Source organism: Bufo gargarizans, chromosome 1 (assembly GCF_014858855.1).
Source record: "Bufo gargarizans isolate SCDJY-AF-19 chromosome 1, ASM1485885v1, whole genome shotgun sequence".
In the NCBI taxonomy this organism is placed as follows: domain Eukaryota; kingdom Metazoa; phylum Chordata; class Amphibia; order Anura; family Bufonidae; genus Bufo; species Bufo gargarizans.
This window is the reverse complement of record NC_058080.1, coordinates 10803644-10826502: the sequence shown is the minus strand read 5'-3', so window position 1 is coordinate 10826502 and position 22859 is coordinate 10803644. Positions and strand designations below refer to the sequence as shown.

Below are 22859 nucleotides of genomic sequence, written 5' to 3'. Positions count from 1 at the left end.
AAATACAGATGCCAAATCTGGCAGCCTGGTCTCCTGCAAAAACAAAATGTCAGCTTCAACCCGGCTGAAAAAATCAAAGGCCGCAAATCTAGCCGTATCTGACTTAATGCTGGCGACATTAATGGACGCCAGCGTCAACGGAGTGAGTGCCACCATCATGGGTGATTGAATTAGATGGCTTTCTTTTCCCACTGCCCCCACCAACTTTTTCATCAGATGATGGCTTACCCCTCTTCAAACAAACAGATGTGTCCATTTCACCTCTGCCCTTGTGCTCTGACTCCAAGCCAGCCCCCACCCCTGAGGACATGTTTTCCCCAGTAGAAGGAGGCTCGGCGTCCCCCGCAGGCCCAGGTGTCACCGCGACTCCCGAAACCTCCCCACCGGCTCCCTCCCCTGAGGAGGGGGAGGTGTCACCAATGGCTTGGAACCGGTTTGAGAGACTAATCAGAGGGGGGTTGGTTGTACCTTCCTTTGGCATCTGGCGGGTGGGAGAAGATCTTAAATCTCCCTTTTTCCCTGTACGTTTATTACCCTGCTTTTGCCATCCCCCACTTCCCCCGTCATGGGGGGATAATGAGGAGATGGCACCTTCCTCTTCCTGGATCCTCCCAATTTCCTCATCCAGCTCACTGTCCCTTTGGGCCTCAGCAGTAGCAGCAGTCTCAGGGGTGAGATCAGGGGTCATCCCAGCTTCCCCAGTTGCCTGAGGTTCCCGGGATTCACCCATCTCCCTCTCCCTTCGGCGATTTCCCTGACGCCTCAGTTGGGCAGGCGTCTTTTGCTTACTTTTCTTCCCTGGCCCCTCTGTTCCTTCACTTCTGCCAGCCCCTGCCCCAGTAGAATTGGCCTCACGGCTTCCTCCCGCCGGGGCATTGACCGCATTGGCAAAGGAATGAGGGCAGCGACTGAATGGGTGACCTAAGTCACCACACAGGTGACACCTAATCTCTGCACATGATGCAGCGAGGTGGCCAATCTCCCCACACAGCGCGCACTTCTGTACAGTGCAGTTAGCACTGAAGTGTGTGGGGCTGCCGCATCTGTGACAGAGCTTCGGCTGACCCTGGTAGAAAATCTGGATGCGATCCCTTCCAAGGAAGGTGGCAGATGGTATGTGAGTAACTGTGTTTCCTAAAAGCCTAAGTTTTACCATGAACGTCCAGGCCCCAGACCAGATGCCATGTTCATCCCTGTTCTTCTTGGGAACCTCCACCACCTCCCCATATCGGCCGAGCCACGTCATGATGTCAATACACGAGAGTGACTCGTTACGGGTTAGAACGGTCACCCTCTTCACATTGTTCTGACGAGACACTGCCTGGACGGCAAAATCTCGCCAGCTGGGCTCGTCCTTTGCCATCTCATAGTTCGACCAGAAGAGCTCAAGTCCCTCCGGCCGAACAAAGCTGACATCGAACTCAGGGGTCCCATAGGGATGTATCAAGGCGTAGATGTCTGTCGCCTTGAAGCCCATCTTTAGAAGGAGCTCAACAACTTCTGATCTTGAAGGACATGTATCACTGCCCCTCCACCTCAGACGGACCACATTCCTACGGAGAGCACCCTGCCCAGCTGTCGGGAGGGACCACGTGGTCTCCCCGCTCCTTTGCTCTCGGAAGGCTGAGAGGCCATGCCTATCTATCCAAAAGGATAGATCAACCTCCCTCCCCTCTACATTGATTGTGCTCTCCCCTCTCTTTAGAGCCTCCAGAAGACGCCGCTGCAAAACGCCGTCCCCAGAGCCAGAGGACAAGGAGGGTCCCCTACTCACCCCGGCCGTGACAGTAGCAAAACTGCGCACAGGGGCTGCCACAGCCGGGGGGGCAACCGGACCAGGTTCCACACCCTCCCCGCTTACCAAAGACCCTCCACCACCCACTTCCATATCTTCCATCCCCAAACCAGCCTTACTTACAACAGATTCTGCGACCTCCCTTCCTTCCCTCCTAACACCATTCACTCCACCATCCAAACCCCCAGACATATTTTTATTAAAAATAATTTTCTGCCCCCCACCTGCTCCCTCACTCATACTGGCTGAACCGGTGTGTTTTGGTGTAATTATTGGTACCTCAGCATCACTGGGCCCTGGGGTCGGAGCTGCCCCCAAAAGACAGACCACAGCCCCAACCCCACTTTTATCATTGCCCTCCGCTTCCTCAGTACTACCATTTACAACTTTTGGACGCCGCTGATCCATTACCGGGCGCCACTGATCCAAACGCTGCTGATCTGTTCTTTCATGGCGCCGCTCATCTGGACCAGCAGCGCCAATACAAAACAAAGGCTTTGGCCTCAGTTCTTGACCTTCATTGGGAGGCGTAACCGTCATAGCTCCGACAGCTCCTTCATGCCTCTGCTGGCCCGAGGGAACAGCGTCATCAGCGGTTGGAGCCATCGGAGCTCCTGCAGCCATCTGTGGCGTGGAGCCACCCCCTCCTCCCATCAGGGAGCAAACTCCAGCGCCAGAGATTTTTCTCTCATCCTCCGCAGTAACCTTCCTGTCCGGCTTTTCAGCCGGTGTCGCACCAGCTCCATCCCCGTTACTGCAAACAGAGACGGAGCTCACCACCATATCGGATACCTCGCTCTCCCCTCTCTCCTGCACCGAGTCCACTGCAGGACACGGGCTGGGCTGAGAAGAGGGGCTTATACAGTGAGCCGGCCCTGCGGTCGACCCGGGGGTCCCAGGGAGGGGGGTGTATACATATCTTACCTGCTCCTGGAGCTTGGTCTTCTTAGCCTTTTTCTTTCCTTCCCCAGGCGTCTCCGGTGGCAACTCATCACCAAAGCATAAGTCCTGGAAACGCACTGGGGACTCCAGGAGCTGGATCTCCTCCACTAGGGCCCCTCCCGGGCCGCAGGTCTCATACTCATCCCCCGAGCCGCAGCTGGGTGACCTTGCTATTTGGCGTGCAGGGGGCCCACTGTACGGAATCTGCTCCTGCAGGCTGCCAGGTGGATCTTGCTGGTCATCATCATCATCCTCCTCCTGCACGACTGGTTCCTTCTCCACCTGGCTGTCAGGCTGCTGCCCCATCTGCCCCTTCTCCTCCGCCATCTTCCGAAAACGTTCCTCGTTTAGGAGTTTTTCCTTAAACGGGCCGCTTTTATCTCGGAGTACAGTCCGCCTTTGCTCAATCTCGCCAATGTCAGCTTGTAGCTGCTTTATTTGGCTCTCCAGCCCCTGCTTCTTCCTCTTTGGGGCCACTCCAACACAAGACCTCAAGCCGCGCAGCTCCTCCCGGAGCCTCCTCAGGGTCTTAGTCGCGTCTTCGTACTCACGGAGGTGGCTCATGACCCGGGATCCGTAGGTGGAAATGGACTCCCGGGCCCTCAGTACGCCCCAGCCTTCCTCCTCAAGATCTGCTTCACCTCCGTGAACACTCGGCTTTTGCTGGGCCCCGGAAGGGCCACTCTCACCCATGCTGGCATTCGGGTCCTCCTTAGCGGATCCAGCCTTGCGGCTCTTCCTACTACCCTCAGACTCAGGGGAGACAGAAGCCACATTACTGCGACTCCTGCCAGATCTTCTTACCCCTGAGTCCTCCATGCAGGCCAAACGCTGGCTTCTCCTGTCCCCTGAAGGCCTGCCGCTGGGAACAGGAGCCTGGGGCTTGCTTCCCTCGCTCATGCCTGAGAACCCACTCTCCCCCTGGGGAGGAGAGAGCCGGCCTCAGGTGGATAGATTTTCCTCCAAACGCTCAGGAGCAGCAGCAGCAGCAGCAGCTACACACAGCCACAGGCGACCACACCCACAGGTAATCGCAGCTCAGGAACAGCTGGTCCAGAGCTGCACTCACTATTCTGCTGGTGCAGTCACTGTGTACATACATTACTTATCCTGTACTGGTCCTGAGTTACATCCTGTATTATACTCCAGAGCTGCACTCACTATTCTGCTGGTGCAGTCACTGTGCACATACATTACTTATCATGTACTGATCCTGAGTTACATCCTGTATTATACTCCAGAGCTGCACTCACTATTCTGCTGGTGGAGTCACTGTGTACATACATTACTTATCCTGTACTGATTCTGAGTTACATCCTGTATTATACTCCAGAGCTGCACTCACTATTCTGCTGGTGCAGTCACTGTGTACATACATTACTTATCCTGTACTGATCCTGAGTTACGTCCTGTATTATACTCCAGAGCTGCGCTCACTATGAAGGTCCCTCTGTTAGGGGCAGATAGCAGACGCCCACCCTGTATATTTGGAGAGTACCCTGTTAGTCCTCTGGTATATATGGGAAGCTGCCGTGTGGCTGGGGCTAATGATACTGAAGTAAAAGCTTAATGATGGGGTGGGATTGAGAGTCCAGTGTCCTAGTTGTGCCCATATTGATGTAATTACACCGCGCGTCGTCTGCCTGATCCTGCAAATTAAGGGTTCAATGAGAAGCTTTCTCCCGCATTGCCTGGGCCTGTAACCCGACACCTCATTATTGATGGACTGAAGCCAGCGAGTCTATAATTATATAATACATGGGATCGCTGCTAACCTACACTGTTACCGTACGGAGCAGCGCCGACCGGTGACATTCACTGCAGCCCTGATACACGGGGCCCCATTATTACACCCTCTAAATAGAGAATGATGCAGGAGCTGAGATCCCAGCAGATAGAGTTACATGAATCCTTTACTAAACACAGCCACAAAACATGGCCCCTGTCTCCAGATATAAGCTGCCTATAATTATATACAGGAGACACCCAGGTTATACCAGCATGCTCCATATGTATATACAGGGGATGCCCAGGTTATACCAGTATGGTCCATATCACTATATACAAGAAGATGTATAACTTATACCGGCTGTACATATATAATTATATACAGGAGATCCCCAGGTTATACCAGCATGGTCTGTATCACTGTATACAGGAAGATGTATAACTTATACCAGCTGTACATATATAATTATATACAGGAGATGCCCAGGTTATACCAGCTGTACATATATAATTATATACAGGAGATACCCAGGTTATACCAGCTGTACATATATAATTATATACAGGAGATGCCCAGGTTATACCAGCATGGTCCATATCATTATATACAGGAAGATGTATAACTTATACCAGCTGTACATATATAATTATATACAGGAGATGCCCAGGTTATACCAGCATGCTCCATATCACTGTATACAAGAAGATGTATAACTTATACCAGCTGTACATATATAATTATATACAGGAGATACCCAGGTTATACCAGCATGGTCTATATCACTATATACAAGAAGATGTATAACTTATACCAGCTTTACATCTATAATTATATACAGAAGATACCCAGGTTATACCAGCATGGTCCATATCACTATATACAAGAAGATGTATAACTTATACCAGCTGTACATATATAATTATATACAGGAGATGCCCAGGTTATACCAGCTGTACATATATAATTATATACAGGAGATACCCAGGTTATACCAGCTGTACATATATAATTATATACAGGAGATACCCAGGTTATACCAGCTGTACATATATAATTATATACAGGAGATACCCAGGTTATACCAGCATGGTCCATATCACTATATACAAGAAGATGTATAACTTATACCAGCTGTACATATATAATTATATACAGGAGATCCCCAGGTTATACCAGCATGGTCCATATCACTATATACAAGAAGATGTGTAACTTATACCAGCTGTACATATATAATTATATACAGGAGATCCCCAGGTTATACCAGCATGGTCCATATCACTATATACAAGGAGATGTATAACTTATACCAGCTGTACATATATAATTATATACAGGAGATGCCCAGGTTATACCAGCATGCTCCATATCACTATATACAAGAAGATGTATAACTTATACCAGCTGTACATATATAATTATATACAGGAGATCCCCAGGTTATACCAGCATGCTCCATATCACTGTATACAAGAAGATGTGTAACTTATACCAGCTGTACATATATAATTATATACAGGAGATACCCAGGTTATACCAGCATGCTCCATATCACTATATACAGGAAGATGTATAACTTATACCAGCTGTACATATATAATTATATACAGGAGATACCCAGGTTATACCAGCATGGTCCATATCACTATATACAAGATGATGTATAACTTATACCAGCTGTACATATATAATTATATACAGGGGATGCCCAGGTTATACCAGCATGGTCCATATCACTATATACAAGAAGATGTATAACTTATACCAGCTGTACATATATAATTATATACAGGAGATGCCCAGGTTATACCAGCATGCTCCATATCACTATATACAAGAAGATGTATAACTTATACCAGCTGTACATATATAATTATATACAGGAGATACCCAGGTTATACCAGCATGCTCCATATCACTATATACAGGAAGATGTATAACTTATACCAGCTATACATATATAATTATATACAGGAGATACCCAGGTTATACCAGCATGGTCCATATCACTATATACAAGAGGATGTATAACTTATACTAGCTGTACATATATAATTATATACAGGAGATGCCCAGGTTATACCAGCTGTACATATATATAATTATATACAGGAGATGCCCAGGTTATACCAGCATGCTCCATATCACTATATACAAGAAGATGTATAACTTATACCAGCTGTACATATATATAATTATATACAGGAGATGCCCAGGTTATACCAGCATGCTCCATATCACTATATACAAGAAGATGTATAACTTATTCCAGCTGTACATATATATAATTATATACAGGAGATGCCCAGGTTATGCCAGCATGGTCCATATCACTGTATACAAGAAGATGTATAACTTATACCAGCTGTACATATATAATTATATACAGGAGATGCCCAGGTTATACCAGCTGTACATATATAATTATATACAGGAGATGCCCAGGTTATACCAGCATGGTCCATATCACTATATACAAGAAGATGTATAACTTATACCAGCTGTACATATAGAATTATATACAGGAGATACCCAGGTTATGCCAGCTGTACATATATAATTATATACAGGAGATGCCCAGGTTATACCAGCTGTACATATATAATTATATACAGGAGATACCCAGGTTATACCAGCATGCTCCATATCACTATATACGAGAAGAGTTATAACTGATACCAGCTGTACATGTATAATTATATACAGGAGATGCCCAGGTTATACCAGCATGGTCCATATCACTGTATACAAGAAGATGTATAACTTATACCAGCTGTACATATATAATTATATACAGGAGATGCCCAGGTTATACCAGCATGGTCTATATCACTATATACAGAAGATGTATAACTTATACCAGCTGTACATATATAATTATATACAGGAGATGCCCAGGTTATACCAGCTGTACATATATAATTATATACAGGAGATGCCCAGGTTATACCAGCATGCTCCATATCACTATATACAAGAAGATGTATAACTTATACCAGCTGTACATATATAATTATATACAGGAGATGTCCAGGTTATACCAGCATGCTCCATATCACTATATACAAGAAGATGTATAACTTATACCAGCTGTACATATATAATTATATACAGGAGATGCCCAGGTTATACCAGCATGCTCCATATCACTATATACAAGAAGATGTATAACTTATACCAGCTGTACATATATAATTATATACAGGAGATACCCAGGTTATACCAGCATGCTCCATATCACTATATACAAGAAGATGTATAACTTATACCAGCTGTACATGTATAATTATATACAGGAGATGCCCAGGTTATACCAGCATGGTCCATATCACTGTATACAAGAAGATGTATAACTTATACCAGCTGTACATATATAATTATATACAGGAGATACCCAGGTTATACCAGCATGCTCCATATCACTATATACAGGAAGATGTATAACTTATACCAGCTGTACATATATAATTATATACAGGAGATCCCCAGGTTATACCAGCATGGTCCATATCACTATATACAGAAGATGTATAACTTATACCAGCTGTACATATATAATTATATACAGGAGATGCCCAGGTTATACCAGCATGCTCCATATCACTATATACAAGAAGATGTATAACTTATACCAGCTGTACATATATAATTATATACAGGAGATACCCAGGTTATACCAGCATGGTCCATATCACTATATACAAGAAGATGTATAACTTATACCAGCTGTACATATATAATTATATACAGGAGATGCCCAGGTTATACCAGCATGCTCCATATCACTATATACAAGAAGATGTATAACTTATACCAGCTGTACATATATAATTATATACAGGAGATACCCAGGTTATACCAGCATGCTCCATATCACTATATACAAGAAGATGTATAACTTATACCAGCTGTACATATATAATTATATACAGGAGATACCCAGGTTATACCAGCTGTACATATATAATTATATACAGGAGATACCCAGGTTATACCAGCTGTACATATATAATTATATACAAGAGATGCCCAGGTTATACCAGCATGCTCCATATCACTATATACAAGAAGATGTATAACGTATACCAGCTGTATATATATAATTATACACAGGAGATACCCAGGTTATACCAGCATGCTCCATATCACTATATACAAGAAGATGTATAACGTATACCAGCTGTACATATATAATTATATACAGGAGATGCCCAGGTTATACCAGCATGGTCCATATCACTGTATACAGGAAGATGTATAACTTATACCAGCTGTACATATATAATTATATACAGGAGATACCCAGGTTATACCAGCATGCTCCATATCACTATATACAAGAAGATGTATAACTTATACCAGCTGTACATATATAATTATATACAGGAGATGCCCAGGTTATACCAGCTGTATATATATATATATGTAATTATACCAGCGTGCTCCATATTCTATGCTTTTTTTACCCTTTTGTGTCTTGCACATTCCGTGTGACGTACATAGTGATCTGGCAGAAGTTCTCAGTGGGTGTAATATAAATGTAGAGTGGGATGAACGTGGAGTAAAACATCTTCAAATATTTAAGTACGGTATTTGAAACTTTGAAAGATATTAGAGAAAACCACAGTATCTTCTTTGTACATATCCAGCCAAAAATGTGTTTTTGTTACAGTAGCTGCCGCCTTCTCATGCCTTCAGTTTCTGTCAGACATATCGGCTCCTATGGGGCTAACGTTCCCTGGTCACCTACAAGTCCTACAAGTCTTTCTGTAATGGCTCCAGCCTTCTCCCCTTCTGTAGCTTCAGCCAGTTATATAATGTCCCCTTGGTATTTCTTACTTGGTGTGCCATGTAGATGAGTGAATGGTTGTCACGGCCCCTCCCTCGTTGCCATATTATCTTATTACTGACCCAATTTTTCTCAGTAGATGTATAATTTAAATATACGTAACTACTCCATAATATTTCTCGATTGTCCTTCAGTTGTGTAGGAGAAAGAGTCAAACGTCTGATTTTTGATGGTTATGACATCAGGTTCATGGTCTTCAGAGGTCTATCTTCTATGATGGACTCCTAATCATCTCAAGCATCCCTCATCTCAGTAGTATATGGAGCTTCTCTTTACTGCTGTACTTCGCTTATCTGTGATGCATATGGCATCAACTTCATATCTGATGGTTATGACATAATTTCCATGATTTGTGAAGATGATGACATCACATGAACAATTTTGACCATTTATTGCATCATCTGAATGATAAGTGCAGGGCTGTCACATAACCTGACATCATCTTCAAGAGTTTGAACCAAATCTCAATGATCTCTCCTGTTAACATCATGAAGTTAAGATGACATCACAAGACTCGGTGTGTTTCTCAGAATTTCTATGCCCCATGAGGATTATTGCGTCGTCATGTCAATGAACAATCTCATTGACCTCTATGCCCATACTCATTACTGACATTATCACAGGACATTCTCACGCTCCTGTTGTATCTTCTTATTCCAGGCAGTGATGTTTCTCAAGAGAGTTTACTCCTTCATGGACCCTTCGCCAGGAAGCCTAAACGTATCAGAACAGCGTTTTCCCCTTCGCAGTTGCTCCGGCTGGAGAGGGCCTTCGAGAAGAACCATTATGTGGTGGGAGCAGAGAGGAAACAGTTAGCAAGCAGCCTCAGCTTATCAGAAACCCAGGTAGTTGTTAAATGTCTACATGTGTGTACTTTTTGTCATGTATGTATGGTATATATGTCTACCTTATGTGCTGAACTTACACATCAAATCTCACTTATGTCCAATAGGGGGCGTTAGGGAAATTGCAAAGTTTTATCTGGACACAGATCTCAGGGAACATCCTGGTGGTGCTACATTGGCAGGCTGCAGTATTACATTAATATAAATCATCATGGATGGTAGAGATGGACCAATGGACATGACTGGGGGGGGGGGGCACCGTTCCTTATTAAGGAGATCCAGCTAGTGTAGGAAGTCTTACAAGTATTTCCGCATGGGAAATCATATGCAAATGAGTTTTCCTCCAGAGGAAAAAAGATTAAAGGCTATGGACACCTTCAGAGCAATTTTTTAATGATTGCATTTTGCTCATTTTTTCCCCCGTTTGTCTTTATTAAAAATGTTCATCTGTTTCTGAGAAACAGGGTTAAAAATCAGTCTGTTTGCAAGATGTGTTTCCTGTTTTCTTTGAATCTGGCTCTTCTATTTGGTCTCTTTACCTCAAACCGATAAGAATACGGCTTACATAAGAGGTTCTGAGGTCAGGAGATCAGAAGTAAGAGCTAATGCAAAGAAAACGGGCAAACAGCATGCAAAAAGACAGATTTTTTAACCCGAGTTACTCAGAAACGGCTTAACATTTTTAATAAAGACCAATTGAAAAAAAAGATTTTTAGCCCAAAATGAGTACAATGCTATCATAAATAGGTGTACAAAGTCTATGGGTTAAAAGACTATTTATCTGTTCCATGCTAGATAACAGTCCCTACTGGTAAGCGCGTTGTCCACTGGTACACGCCATGTTTTTCTAGTTCAAGGGAAAGCTTTCTATGTAGATATGAAGCTTCACGGGGCGCTCTCCGGGTTCTTGTAGACTTTTAGCTTACAGTGCATGCATGTCAAGGCCAGTGCATACAGCATCTGTGAGTAATGTAAGTGCCGATAGTGCGCCTGTATGGGGTGAGACACCTATAAATATTTGCCCTCTTCTTCAGCTTGCAGCACCAGATTTCATATGCCAGGAATATATAAAAAATAAAAAACCCATTGTTTTGTCGGCCAGTTTGAACGCAAAAGTCATTTGCATAGAGATAGGAGGGGTGAGAACGGCGGCGGCCTGTCATTGGTGGAGGCTTTAATGGATATGGAAATGAATCAGCAGTGAGATTTTGCAGGATCTTTGCCTTCCAGGGACGATGTCTGTATAAATTACGATTCTTGTCAGAATAAGAACGCCCAAGGTAGAAGGAGCGGATAATGTAATTTATTCACCTAGAATCCCACAATGACAGATTACCAGACTACTAGGCTACCAAGGTGATAGATGACCAGGCTACAAATCGAAAAGATGACCACGCTGTTAGTCTACCAAGCTAAAAGATGACCACGCTGTTAGTCTACCAAGCTAAAAGATGACCACGCTGTTAGTCTACCAAGCTAAAAGATTACCACACTGTTAGTCTACCAAGCTAAAAGATTACCAGGCTACTAGTCTACTAAAATGAAAGATTACCAGGCTACTAAACCATAAGATTACTCAACTAATAGGTTACCAGGTTACCGTACTACCTAGCTACCAAGATAAATGACAACCAAGCTACTAATGCATACAAATAACAAACTGAAAGACTATCAAGCTACTAAACTATAAGCCTACCAATCTGAAAGATTACCAGGCTACTAGTCTACCAACATAAAGGGTTACCAGGCTACAGGATACCAAGATAAATGACTACCAGACCGCTAATCTATGGAACCAACAAACTCAAAGACTGTCTGGCTACTAGGTTAACCAGATACTAGGCTAAATGATTACCAGGCTACCTGACTACTAAGGTAAATGACTACCAGGCTATAGGGCTAGCAAACTGAAACATTACCAGGCTACCAAGCTAAACAATTACCAGGCTACTAGATTACCAAACTACAAGATTACCAGGCTACTAGATTACCAAACTACAAGATTACCAGGCTACTAGATTACCAAACCACAAGATTACCAGGCTACTAGATTACCAAACTACAAGATTACCAGGCTACTAGATTACCAAACTACAAGATTACCAGGCTACTAGATTACCAAACCACAAGATTACCAGGCTACTAGATTACCAAACTACAAGATTACCAGGCTACTAGATTACCAAACTACAAGATTTCCAGGCTACTAGATTACCAAACCACAAGATTACCAGGCTACTAGATTACCAAAATTACAAGATTCCCAGGCTACAAGATTACCAAACTACAAGATTACCAGGCTACTAGATTACCAAACCACAAGATTACCAGGCTACTAGATTACCAAAACTACAAGATTACCAGGCTACTAGATTACCAAACCACAAGATTACCAGGCTACTAGATTACCAAAACTACAAGATTACCAGGCTACTAGATTACCAAACTACAAGATTACCAGGCTACTAGATTACCAAACTACAAGATTACCAGGCTACTAGATTACCAAACCACAAGATTACCAGGCTACTAGATTACCAAACTACAAGATTACTAGGCTACTTGACTAGCAGGCTCAATGGCTACCAAGCTAAAAAAAATATGACAAGCTACTAGTGTAACTAGGTACAAATTTACCAGGCTACATGACTACTAGGCTACCAAGCTAAAGGACTACCCAGCTACTAATCTACCACATTAACAGACTACCAGGCTAACAAGCTAAAATACCATAATAACTTGCTACTATACTACTAAAGTACTAGGCTACCCAGTTACCTAGCTTCTAAACAGACTACTGGACCACTACGGTATAGAAGTTTACTAGAGTCCCAGACTATTAGATAACAGGTTACTAGAGTGCCAAGCTATAAGACTACCAGCCTTCTAGAGTGCTAGACTATTAGGCTAAGAAAGTGGCAGGCTATTAGACTACCAGGTTACTAGAGTTCCAGGCTATTAGACTACCAGCCTATTAGCATAGTAGATGACAAGGCTGCCAATGTTAATAGGTTTCAAGGCTACTAAACTACTAGACTACAAAACTACCAGTCCCCCGGCCTGCTAGACTAATAGACTACCAAGACACTTAGCCTCCACGCTATATTGCTAAAACGACGAAGCTACCAGTCCACAAGGCTATCAAACTAGGCGTCAACTAGACTATCATGGTTATAGACTACTAATCTTTTAGACTACCAGATAACTAGATTATTTTGCTACTAGACTGTTAACTTCTTGGCTACGGGATTATAAGGCTATTAAACTACCAAGGTACTTGACCACCATGCTATTAGATGTCTAATTAACCAGTCTAATGATGTACCATTCTTTTAGACTACTTGGCTACTTAACTAACAAGACTCTAAAGTACCAGACTAATAGCTTACTAGTCAGGTAAACTCCCCAATTAACAGGCTTATGCTACCAACTAAAATGCTTCTAGTCTAGATTTTTAGGTCACCAGACAACATGGTCGCTACACCATCTGTTGAGGACAGGAACCATACTTCGGTTCACATTGCCTAAGAGGAGAGGTTTTGGAGCCATGTTGTGGAGCCCAAGCTGTCAATTTCAGATCAGCGAGGCTCCAACTACTGGCCCCCCCTCAATAAGTAGATTACTGGGGCCTTGGTAATTCATTGAGCGCCACATCCTCTTCATTATTACCAGGCACATCTTTGTATTTTTGGCAGTAGCTGTGTCTGGTATTCCAGCTCAATTCCATTCAAGAGGGGCCCCTTCAATCAGCTGATCACCGTGGATCCTAAAGTTGGAGGTCCACCAGTGTGATTGGCCATCAATCTTATAGTAATGGAGACCTCCTATAGATTATCCTCTTAAAACTGAAAAGACCTTTGCCTCCAGTGGAAGTGGTTAGCAACCAAGATGTGACAATGGAATGGCCAAATATTACACCTATATGGTGGGATGGAAATTGGGAAACTTTCTCATTGCCTGGTGGTTGGACAGAATAGTGGGGGGCTGAGATTGCTAAGTACACATTTGTTTTTAGTTCCCCAAAGACAGGACAAGCATCAGTGGCATGTCTTATGAAACCATCAGATCAGTCAGCAGCCATGCCATCAGCTGAAAACTCCCACAAGATTGCCATGGCTGAAAGCACAAAAGCAATAAAATATACAATGCAACAGCACTCTGCAAACCAAATAAAGTACAATAATGCCAAAGTAGTAGAAAGTATTCTGGTGCTAATGCTACGCTTACAAATTTGAGATGCTTGGCAAATACATTTTGTACAAAATTATTTGGGCCCGTCTGCCAAACGTCAAGGCGATCTCAGTAAGTCCTGCATCTCCACTCACTGAAAGAAAAGCCTGTGAGTCCTGCATCTCCACTCACTGAAAGAAAAGCCTGTGAGTCCTGCATCTCCACTCACTGAAATAGAAAGCGTGTGAGTCCTGCATCTATGCGCACTGAAATAGAAAGCCTGTTTGTGGGTCCGGCATCTCCACTCACTGAAAGAGAAAGCATGTGAGTCCTGCATGTCCACTCACTGAAAGAGAAAGCCTGTCACTCCTGCATCTCCACTCATTGAGTCCTGAAATTCCACCCACTCATACATATTTGGTTTGCAGAGTGCTATTGCATTATATATTTTTTTGCATTTAGGCTTTTTCATTCAGTGAGGCGAAATGCAGGACTCACAGGCTTTTCCTTTCAGTGATTGAAGATGCAGGTCCCACAAACAGGTTTTCTCTTTCAGTTGGCATTAATGCAGTTCTCACAGGCTTTCTCTTTCAGTGGGTGGAGATGCAGGACTCTCAAGCTTCCTCTTTCAGTGGGTGGAGATGCAGGACTCTCAAGATTCCTCTTTCAGTGGGTGGAGATGCAGGACTGACAGGCTTTCTCTTTCAGTGGGTGGAGATGCAGGACTCACAGGCTTCCTCTTTCAGTGATTGGAGATGCAGGACTCACAGGCTTCCTCTTTCAGTGAGTGGGGATGCAGTACCCACAGGCTTTCTCTTTCACTGGGTGGAGATGCAGGACTCACAGGCTTTCTCTTTCAGTGGGTGGAGATGCAGGACTCACAGGCTTCCTCTTTCATTCGGTGGAGATGCAGGACTCACAGGCTTCCTCTTTTATTCGGTGGAGATGCAGGACTCACAGGCTTTCTCTTTCAGTGGGTGGAAATTCAGGACTCACAGGCTTTCTCTTTCAGTGGGTGGAGATGCAGGAATCACAGGTTTTTTTCTTTCAATGGGTAGAGATGCAGGGCACACAAACAGGCTTTCTCTTTCATTCGGTGGAGATGCAGGACTCACAGGCTTCCTCTTTCATTCGGTGGAGATGCAGGACTCGCAGGCTTTCTCTTTCAGTGAGTGGAAATGCAGGACTCACAGGCTTCCTCTTTCAGTGGGAGGAGATGCAGGAATCACAGGTTTTTTCTTTCAATGGGTGGAGATGCAGGACTCACAGGCTTCCTCTTTCAGTGAGAGGAGATGCAGGACTCACAGGCTTTCTCTTTCAGTGAGAGGAGATGCAGTTCTCACAGGCTTCCTCTTTCAGTGGGTGGAGATGCAGGACTCACAGACTTCTTCTTTCAGTGAGCGGAGATGCAGGACTCACAGGCTTCCTCTTTCAATGGGTGGAGATGCAGGACTCACAAACAGGCTTTCTCTTTCAGTGAGAGGAGATGCAGTTCTCACAGGCTTCCTCTTTCAGTGAGAGGAGATGCAGGACTCACAGGCTTCCTCTTTCAGTGAGAGGAGATGCAGGACTCACAGGCTTCCTCTTTCAGTGAGAGGAGATGCAGGACTCACAGGCTTTCTCTTTCAGTGAGAGAAGATGCAGGACTCACAGGCTTTCTCTTTCAGTGAGAGAAGATGCAGGACTCACAGGCTTCCTCTTTCAGTGAGAGGAGATGCAGGACTCACAGGCTTTCTCTTTCAGTGAGTGGAGATACAGTTCGCACAGGCTTTCTCTTTCAGTGAGAGGTGATGCAGGACTCACAGGCTTCCTCTTTCAGTGAGAGGAGATGCAGGACTCACAGGCTTCCTCTTTCAGTGAGAGGAGATGCAGGACTCACAGGCTTTCTCTTTCAGTGAGTGGAGATACAGTTCGCACAGGCTTTCTCTTTCAGTGAGAGGAGATGCAGGACTCACAGGCTTTCTCTTTCAGTGAGAGGAGATGCAGGACTCACAGGCTTCCTCTTTCAGTGAGAGGAGATGCAGTTCTCACAGGCTTCCTCTTTCAGTGAGAGGAGATGCAGGACTCACAGGCTTTCTCTTTCAGTGAGTGGAGATGCAGGACTCACAGGCTTCCTCTTTCAATGGGTGGAGATGCAGGACTCACAAACAGGCTTTCTCTTTCAGTGAGAGGAGATGCAGTTCTCACAGGCTTCCTCTTTCAGTGAGAGGAGATGCAGGACTCACAGGCTTCCTCTTTCAGTGAGAGGAGATGCAGGACTCACAGGCTTCCTCTTTCAGTGAGAGGAGATGCAGGACTCACAGGCTTTCTCTTTCAGTGAGAGAAGATGCAGGACTCACAGGCTTTCTCTTTCAGTGAGAGAAGATGCAGGACTCACAGGCTTTCTCTTTCAGTGAGAGAAGATGCAGGACTCACAGGCTTCCTCTTTCAGTGAGAGGAGATGCAGGACTCACAGGCTTTCTCTTTCAGTGAGTGGAGATACAGTTCGCACAGGCTTTCTCTTTCAGTGAGAGGAGATGCAGGACTCACAGGCTTCCTCTTTCAGTGAGAGGAGATGCAGGACTCACAGGCTTCCTCTTTCAGTGAGAGGAGATGCAGGACTCACAGGCTTTCTCTTTCAGTGAGTGGAGATACAGTTCGCACAGGCTTTCTCTTTCAGTGAGAGGAGATGCAGGACTCACAGGCTTTCTCTTTCAGTGAGAGGAGATGCAGGACTCACAGGCTTCCTCTTTCAGTGAGAGGAGATGCAGTTCTCACAGGCTTCCTCTTTCAGTGAGAGGAGATGCAGGACTCACAGGCTTTCTCTTTCAGTGAGTGGAGATACAGTTCGCACAGGCTTTCTCTTTCAGTGAGAGGAGATGCAGGACTCACAGGCTTCCTCTTTCAGTGAGAGGAGATGCAGGACTCACAGGCTTCCTCTTTCAGTGAGAGGAGATGCAGGACTCACAGGCTTTCTCTTTCAGTGAGTGGAGATACAGTTCGCACAGGCTTTCTCTTTCAGTGAGAGGAGATGCAGGACTCACAGGCTTTCTCTTTCAGTGAGAGGAGATGCAGGACTCACAGGCTTCCTCTTTCAGTGAGAGGAGATGCAGTTCTCACAGGCTTCCTCTTTCAGTGAGAGGAGATGCAGGACTCACAGGCTTTCTCTTTCAGTGAGTGGAGATACAGTTCGCACAGGCTTTCTCTTTTAGTGAGAGGAGATGCAGGACTCACAGGCTTTCTCTTTCAGTGAGTGGAGATGCAGGACTCACAGGCTTTCTCTTTCAGTGAGTGGAGATACAGTTCGCACAGGCTTTCTCTTTTAGTGAGAGGAGATGCAGGACTCACAGGCTTTCTCTTTCAGTGAGTGGAGATACAGTTCGCACAGGCTTTCTCTTTTAGTGAGAGGAGATGCAGGACTCACAGGCTTTCTCTTTCAGTGAGTGGAGATGCAGGACTCACAGGCTTTCTCTTTCAGTGAGTGGAGATACAGTTCGCACAGGCTTTCTCTTTTAGTGAGAGGAGATGCAGGACTCACAGGCATTCTCTTTCAGTGAGTGGAGATACAGTTCGCACAGGCTTTCTCTTTCAGTGAGAGGAGATGCAGGACTCACAGGCTTTCTCTTTCAGTGAGAGGAGATGCAGGACTCACAGGCTTCCTCTTTCAGTGAGAGGAGATGCAGGACTCACAGGCTTTCTCTTTCAGTGAGTGGAGATACAGTTCGCACAGGCTTTCTCTTTTAGTGAGAGGAGATGCAGGACTCACAGGCTTTCTCTTTCAGTGAGAGGAGATGCAGTTCTCACAGGCTTTCTCTTTCAGTGAGAGGAGATGCAGTTCTCACAGGCTTCCTCTTTCAGTGAGAGGAGATGCAGTTCTCACAGGCTTCCTCTTTCAGTGAGAGGAGATACAGTTCGCACAGGCTTTCTCTTTTAGTGAGAGGAGATGCAGGACTCACAGGCTTTCTCTTTCAGTGAGTGGAGATACAGTTCGCACAGGCTTTCTCTTTCAGTGAGAGGAGATGCAGGACTCACAGGCTTTCTCTTTCAGTGAGTGGAGATGCAGGACTCACAGGCTTCCTCTTTCAGTGAGAGGAGATGCAGTTTTCACAGGCTTCCTCTTTCAGTGAGAGGAGATGCAGGACTCACAGGCTTTCTCTTTCAGTGAGTGGAGAGGCAGGACTCACAGGCTTCCTCTTTCAGTGAGAGGAGATGCAGTTCGCACAGGCTTTCTCTTTTAGTGAGAGGAGATGCAGGACTCACAGGCTTTCTCTTTTAGTGAGAGGAGATGCAGGACTCACAGGCTTCCTCTTTCAGTGAGAGGAGATGCAGGACTCACAGGCTTTCTCTTTCAGTGAGTGGAGATACAGTTCGCACAGGCTTTCTCTTTTAGTGAGAGGAGATGCAGGACTCACAGGCTTTCTCTTTCAGTGAGAGGAGATGCAGGACTCACAGGCTTTCTCTTTCAGTGAGAGGAGATGCAGGACTCACAAGATTTCTCTGTTAAACAGCTTTATGTATGCAGATACCGAATAAAATCACAGAAAACTATATATATATCCCGGAGCTTAGCATATTGCCTACTTTATTATGACCTGGTAATATAGAAGACCTCAGAGATCTCCTTTAAATAACATTGCAGGACATTGGCGAGGAAGTCCCTGAGATGCTCTTCTACTACTTGGATCCACACAGTAGTGATAGGATCTTGTAGGAGGAACTTCACTGTAATGGCCTCCTGTATGCTGTAATGTGACCTGTTGCCTCCACAGCCCTCGTGTGTCTCGTCCCTAGAAGTCTGGCTGATGATGATCACGCACTCTTGCATGTTAAAATTGGAGTATTAAATATGCAGTTTGCATTTTCACATTCCCATGGATTGTGGCCAAATGAGAGTTTGCTGCTCACACTGAATATTTTGGAATTAGTCAGTGTGTATAGCTGCCATCACGCTGAGTTCTCACCCAGTAGACTCTGTTTGAAATATATGTTATTTTTTTCCATTCACACATCCAATAATCCACCCTCCTCCAATCCTCCTTCCATGGTCCACCTCATAGTACCACCAGATACTTTATCAATTGGCAATCGGATATAGAAAATTCAGATAAATGGGACACAAGATGGGATATTTCTGTGAGGACGCTACAAAGAGTTAATGCTGAATATAAATTCAGAATACTCCGAAGTTAAAGGGGTTGTCTGCTACTAATTGGTGGGGGTCCGACACCTAGCCCTTACTTCAATGGGAGCAGTGCTGCAGTAACCAGCTTTGTCCACTACACTATAAATGGAGCTGTGCAGTTCCGGCATCCGAGCCCCTCCCGATCAGCTGATCAGTGGGGTTGCGAGGTGTCAGTCCCCGGCCATTCAGAAAGATTATAATAAAGTAATACAATATTACAGTGCCCCTTCCCCCTCGGAGCTGGACCCTTCTTAAGGTCCTGTTACAGTCCAGTGATCCTAGGAATCAAATGGACGGCAACAACATCTACTTCGTTTGCATAAAAAAGAAAGAGAGTTGTCACTAGAAGAGTAACAAAGTTACAAGATGATAATTAGTATCTTTCATAAAGAAATTATAGGGAATGGCCAACCTCACCCACCATTAACTTTATAAGGGAAAACAGGAATGTGTTAAAGGGCACCTGTCAGCATGATCAACTCTATTAAACTAGACATACTGACTGGAAGGACTGACCCTGCTGATTAAAATGATACCTGTCTTGTGAGAATCGGTTGTGGCATTCCTGAGAAGAAAAAACTTTTATTCTTTGTGCAAGTGAGAGCTTCAGTGCACCAAGGGGAGGAGCCTAACCCCTCAGCTCTTCAGTGCTGGCCCCGCCCCTCGGTGCACTGAAGCTCTCACATGCATAGAGAATAAAAGTATTTTTCTTGGGAATGCCGCAACCAATTTTCACAAGAAAGGTATCATTTTAATCAGCAGGATCCACCCTACCAGGCAGTATATTGCTCTATATGTGATTTCGCTGAAACAATGCATCCTGTCCTTGATCTTCAAGGTGACATTTAGTTTATACATGGATGTTTATTAACATAAATAATACTGTGAACACTTGTCATTTTTTTTTTTATTGTGAAATTGCTTGGTTTTGGATATTTTTTCCTTCTCCTAATTGTGATCTTGTGGTATCTGATAGGTGAAGGTGTGGTTCCAGAACAGGAGAACCAAATACAAGAGGCAGAAGCTGGAGGAGGAAGGTCCGGACTCCGATCAGAAGAAGAAGGGCTCTCATCACATCAACAGATGGAGAATGGCCACCAAGCAGCCCAACGGAGAAGACATTGATGTCACGTCCAACGATTAAATGACAGGCCCCCGAGGCCACACAAGACTTTCACTGCATCTCATAGTGGAATAAGGGACATATGATATAGACTGGGCGGTGATGGGGTCTGGGTACAGAACTGCTGGGCCTGATGAAGGTGCAGACGCCATGTGCCCGTCATAGACAGCGATGCTGAAGGCCACACATGGCTGTAGACACGGCTGGTTTCTCCATAGACTTTTATCAGCCAATCCAAACCACGACCATGGATGGAATGGGCTACAAGAAATGAAGCATCTCCCCTCGGCTTCTTTTATCTGCCCCCTAATTTTTTAATTTATTTTCTTTATCTGATAAAGGAAAGAACCTGTAGCTATTACCAATTTAGTGTGTAAATGTGTGTTAATAAAAATAATATCACAACGTGGGCCTGTCTGACCTCATCAAAGAAGATTCCGGGGAGACATGACACAGAGGGGCCCCAACACCACACAGCCGGGGCCAAAAAATAAGATATATCATCTAGTGGGGTTCATGGAACTAACTGCACACCTCTGTCCCTAAATGATAGATAGATAGATAGATAGGAGATAGATAATAGATAGATAGATAGATAGATAGGAGATAATATATATGAGATAGATAATAGATAGATATGAGATAAATAGATATGAGAGAGAGAGATAGATAGATAGATAATAGATAGATAGATAGATAGATAATAGATAGAGAGATAGAGAGATAGATAGATAGATAGATATGAGATAGATAGATAGATAATATATATGAGATAGATAATAGATAGATATGAGATAAATAGATATGAGAGAGAGAGATAGATAGATAGATAGATAATAGATAGATAGATAGATAGATAGATAGATATGAGATAGATAGATAGATAGATACATGATAGATAGATAGATAGATATGAGATAATAGATAGATAGATAGATAGATAGATATGAGATAGATAGATAGATAGATAATAGATAGATAGATAGATAATAGATATGAGATAAATAGATAGATAGATAGATAGATGGATATGAGATAGATAGATATGAGATAGATAGATAGATAGATAGATAATAGATATGAGATAAATAGATAGATAGATAGATAATAGATATGAGATAAATAGATAGATAGATAGATAGATAGATATGAGATAGATAATAGATAGATAGATAGATAGATAGATATTAGGTAGATAGATAGATAATAGATATGAGATAGATAGATAGATAGATAGGAGATAGATAATAGATAGATAGATAGATAGATAGGAGATAGATAATAGATAGATAGATAATAGATAGATAGATAGATAGGAGATAGATAATAGATAGATAGATAATAGATAGATAGATAGATAGATAGGAGATAGATAATAGATAAATAGATATGAGATAGATAGATAGATAATAGATAAATAGATATGAGATAGATAGATAGATAATAGATAGATAGATATGAGATAGATAGATAGATAGATAGATGTCTTTTCAGTGGGGACAGTAGAATAAGTGTCTTATCTCCTGCAGGAACACAGGATTGGACATGCTGAAATCCCGCCTACCCTATCCTATACACATTAGATGGTCGGCAGGTTTGTGGATGGAGTCCTCCAGATATTTGGGGAGATAAGGATTGGACGTGTTGGATTTGAATTTCCTGATCAGTGTCTTGCTTTCACCCCATTCACTACATATGCATGCCTGGCTGAGCTGAGCATGTATACGTATGGGAGGATTAATCTCAGGTGTATGGCGGCTTTAAATAATGTGAGCACCTTGGGGGTGGCGGCCCAGGATGCAGATTATGGCCCAGCACAGTGTATGAGGTGAGACACATCTCGTGGGCTCAGTGTATGAGGTGAGACACATCTCGTGGGCTCAGTGTATGAGGTGAGACACATCTCGTGGGCTCAGTGTATGAGGTGAGACACATCTCGTGGGCACCTTGGGGGTGGCTGTACACGACGTGCGGATAACCTCATGATAATACCGCCTCTGGAGTGTATGAGGTGAAGCACATCTCGTGGGCACCTTGGGGGTGGCTCCACATGACGTGCGGATAACCTTACAGTAATACAACCCCAGCACAGTGTATGAGGTGAGACACATCTCGTGGGCACCTTGGGGGTGGCTGCACACGACGAGCGGATAGCCTTATAGGAATACCGCCCCAGCACAGTGTATGAGGGGAGACACATCTCGTGGGCACCTTGGGGGTGGCTCCACATGACGTGCGGATAACC

At 44.0% G+C, this 22859-nt stretch overlaps 1 protein-coding gene across 1 annotated transcript in view; it reads left to right on the top strand.

Annotated features, from left to right (window-relative positions):
* The window catches only part of EMX1 (empty spiracles homeobox 1), a 57149-nt gene extending 36125 nt beyond the window's left edge, over positions 1–21024 (top strand). Inside the window, exons 2-3 of the mRNA XM_044292165.1 lie at positions 9976–10160; positions 20468–21024. Of these exons, the coding sequence (XP_044148100.1) occupies positions 9976–10160; positions 20468–20635 (353 nt within the window). The 3' untranslated portion in view covers positions 20636–21024. The remainder of the gene's footprint in view (positions 1–9975; positions 10161–20467) is intronic.
* Positions 21025–22859: the final 1835 nt, after the last annotated feature.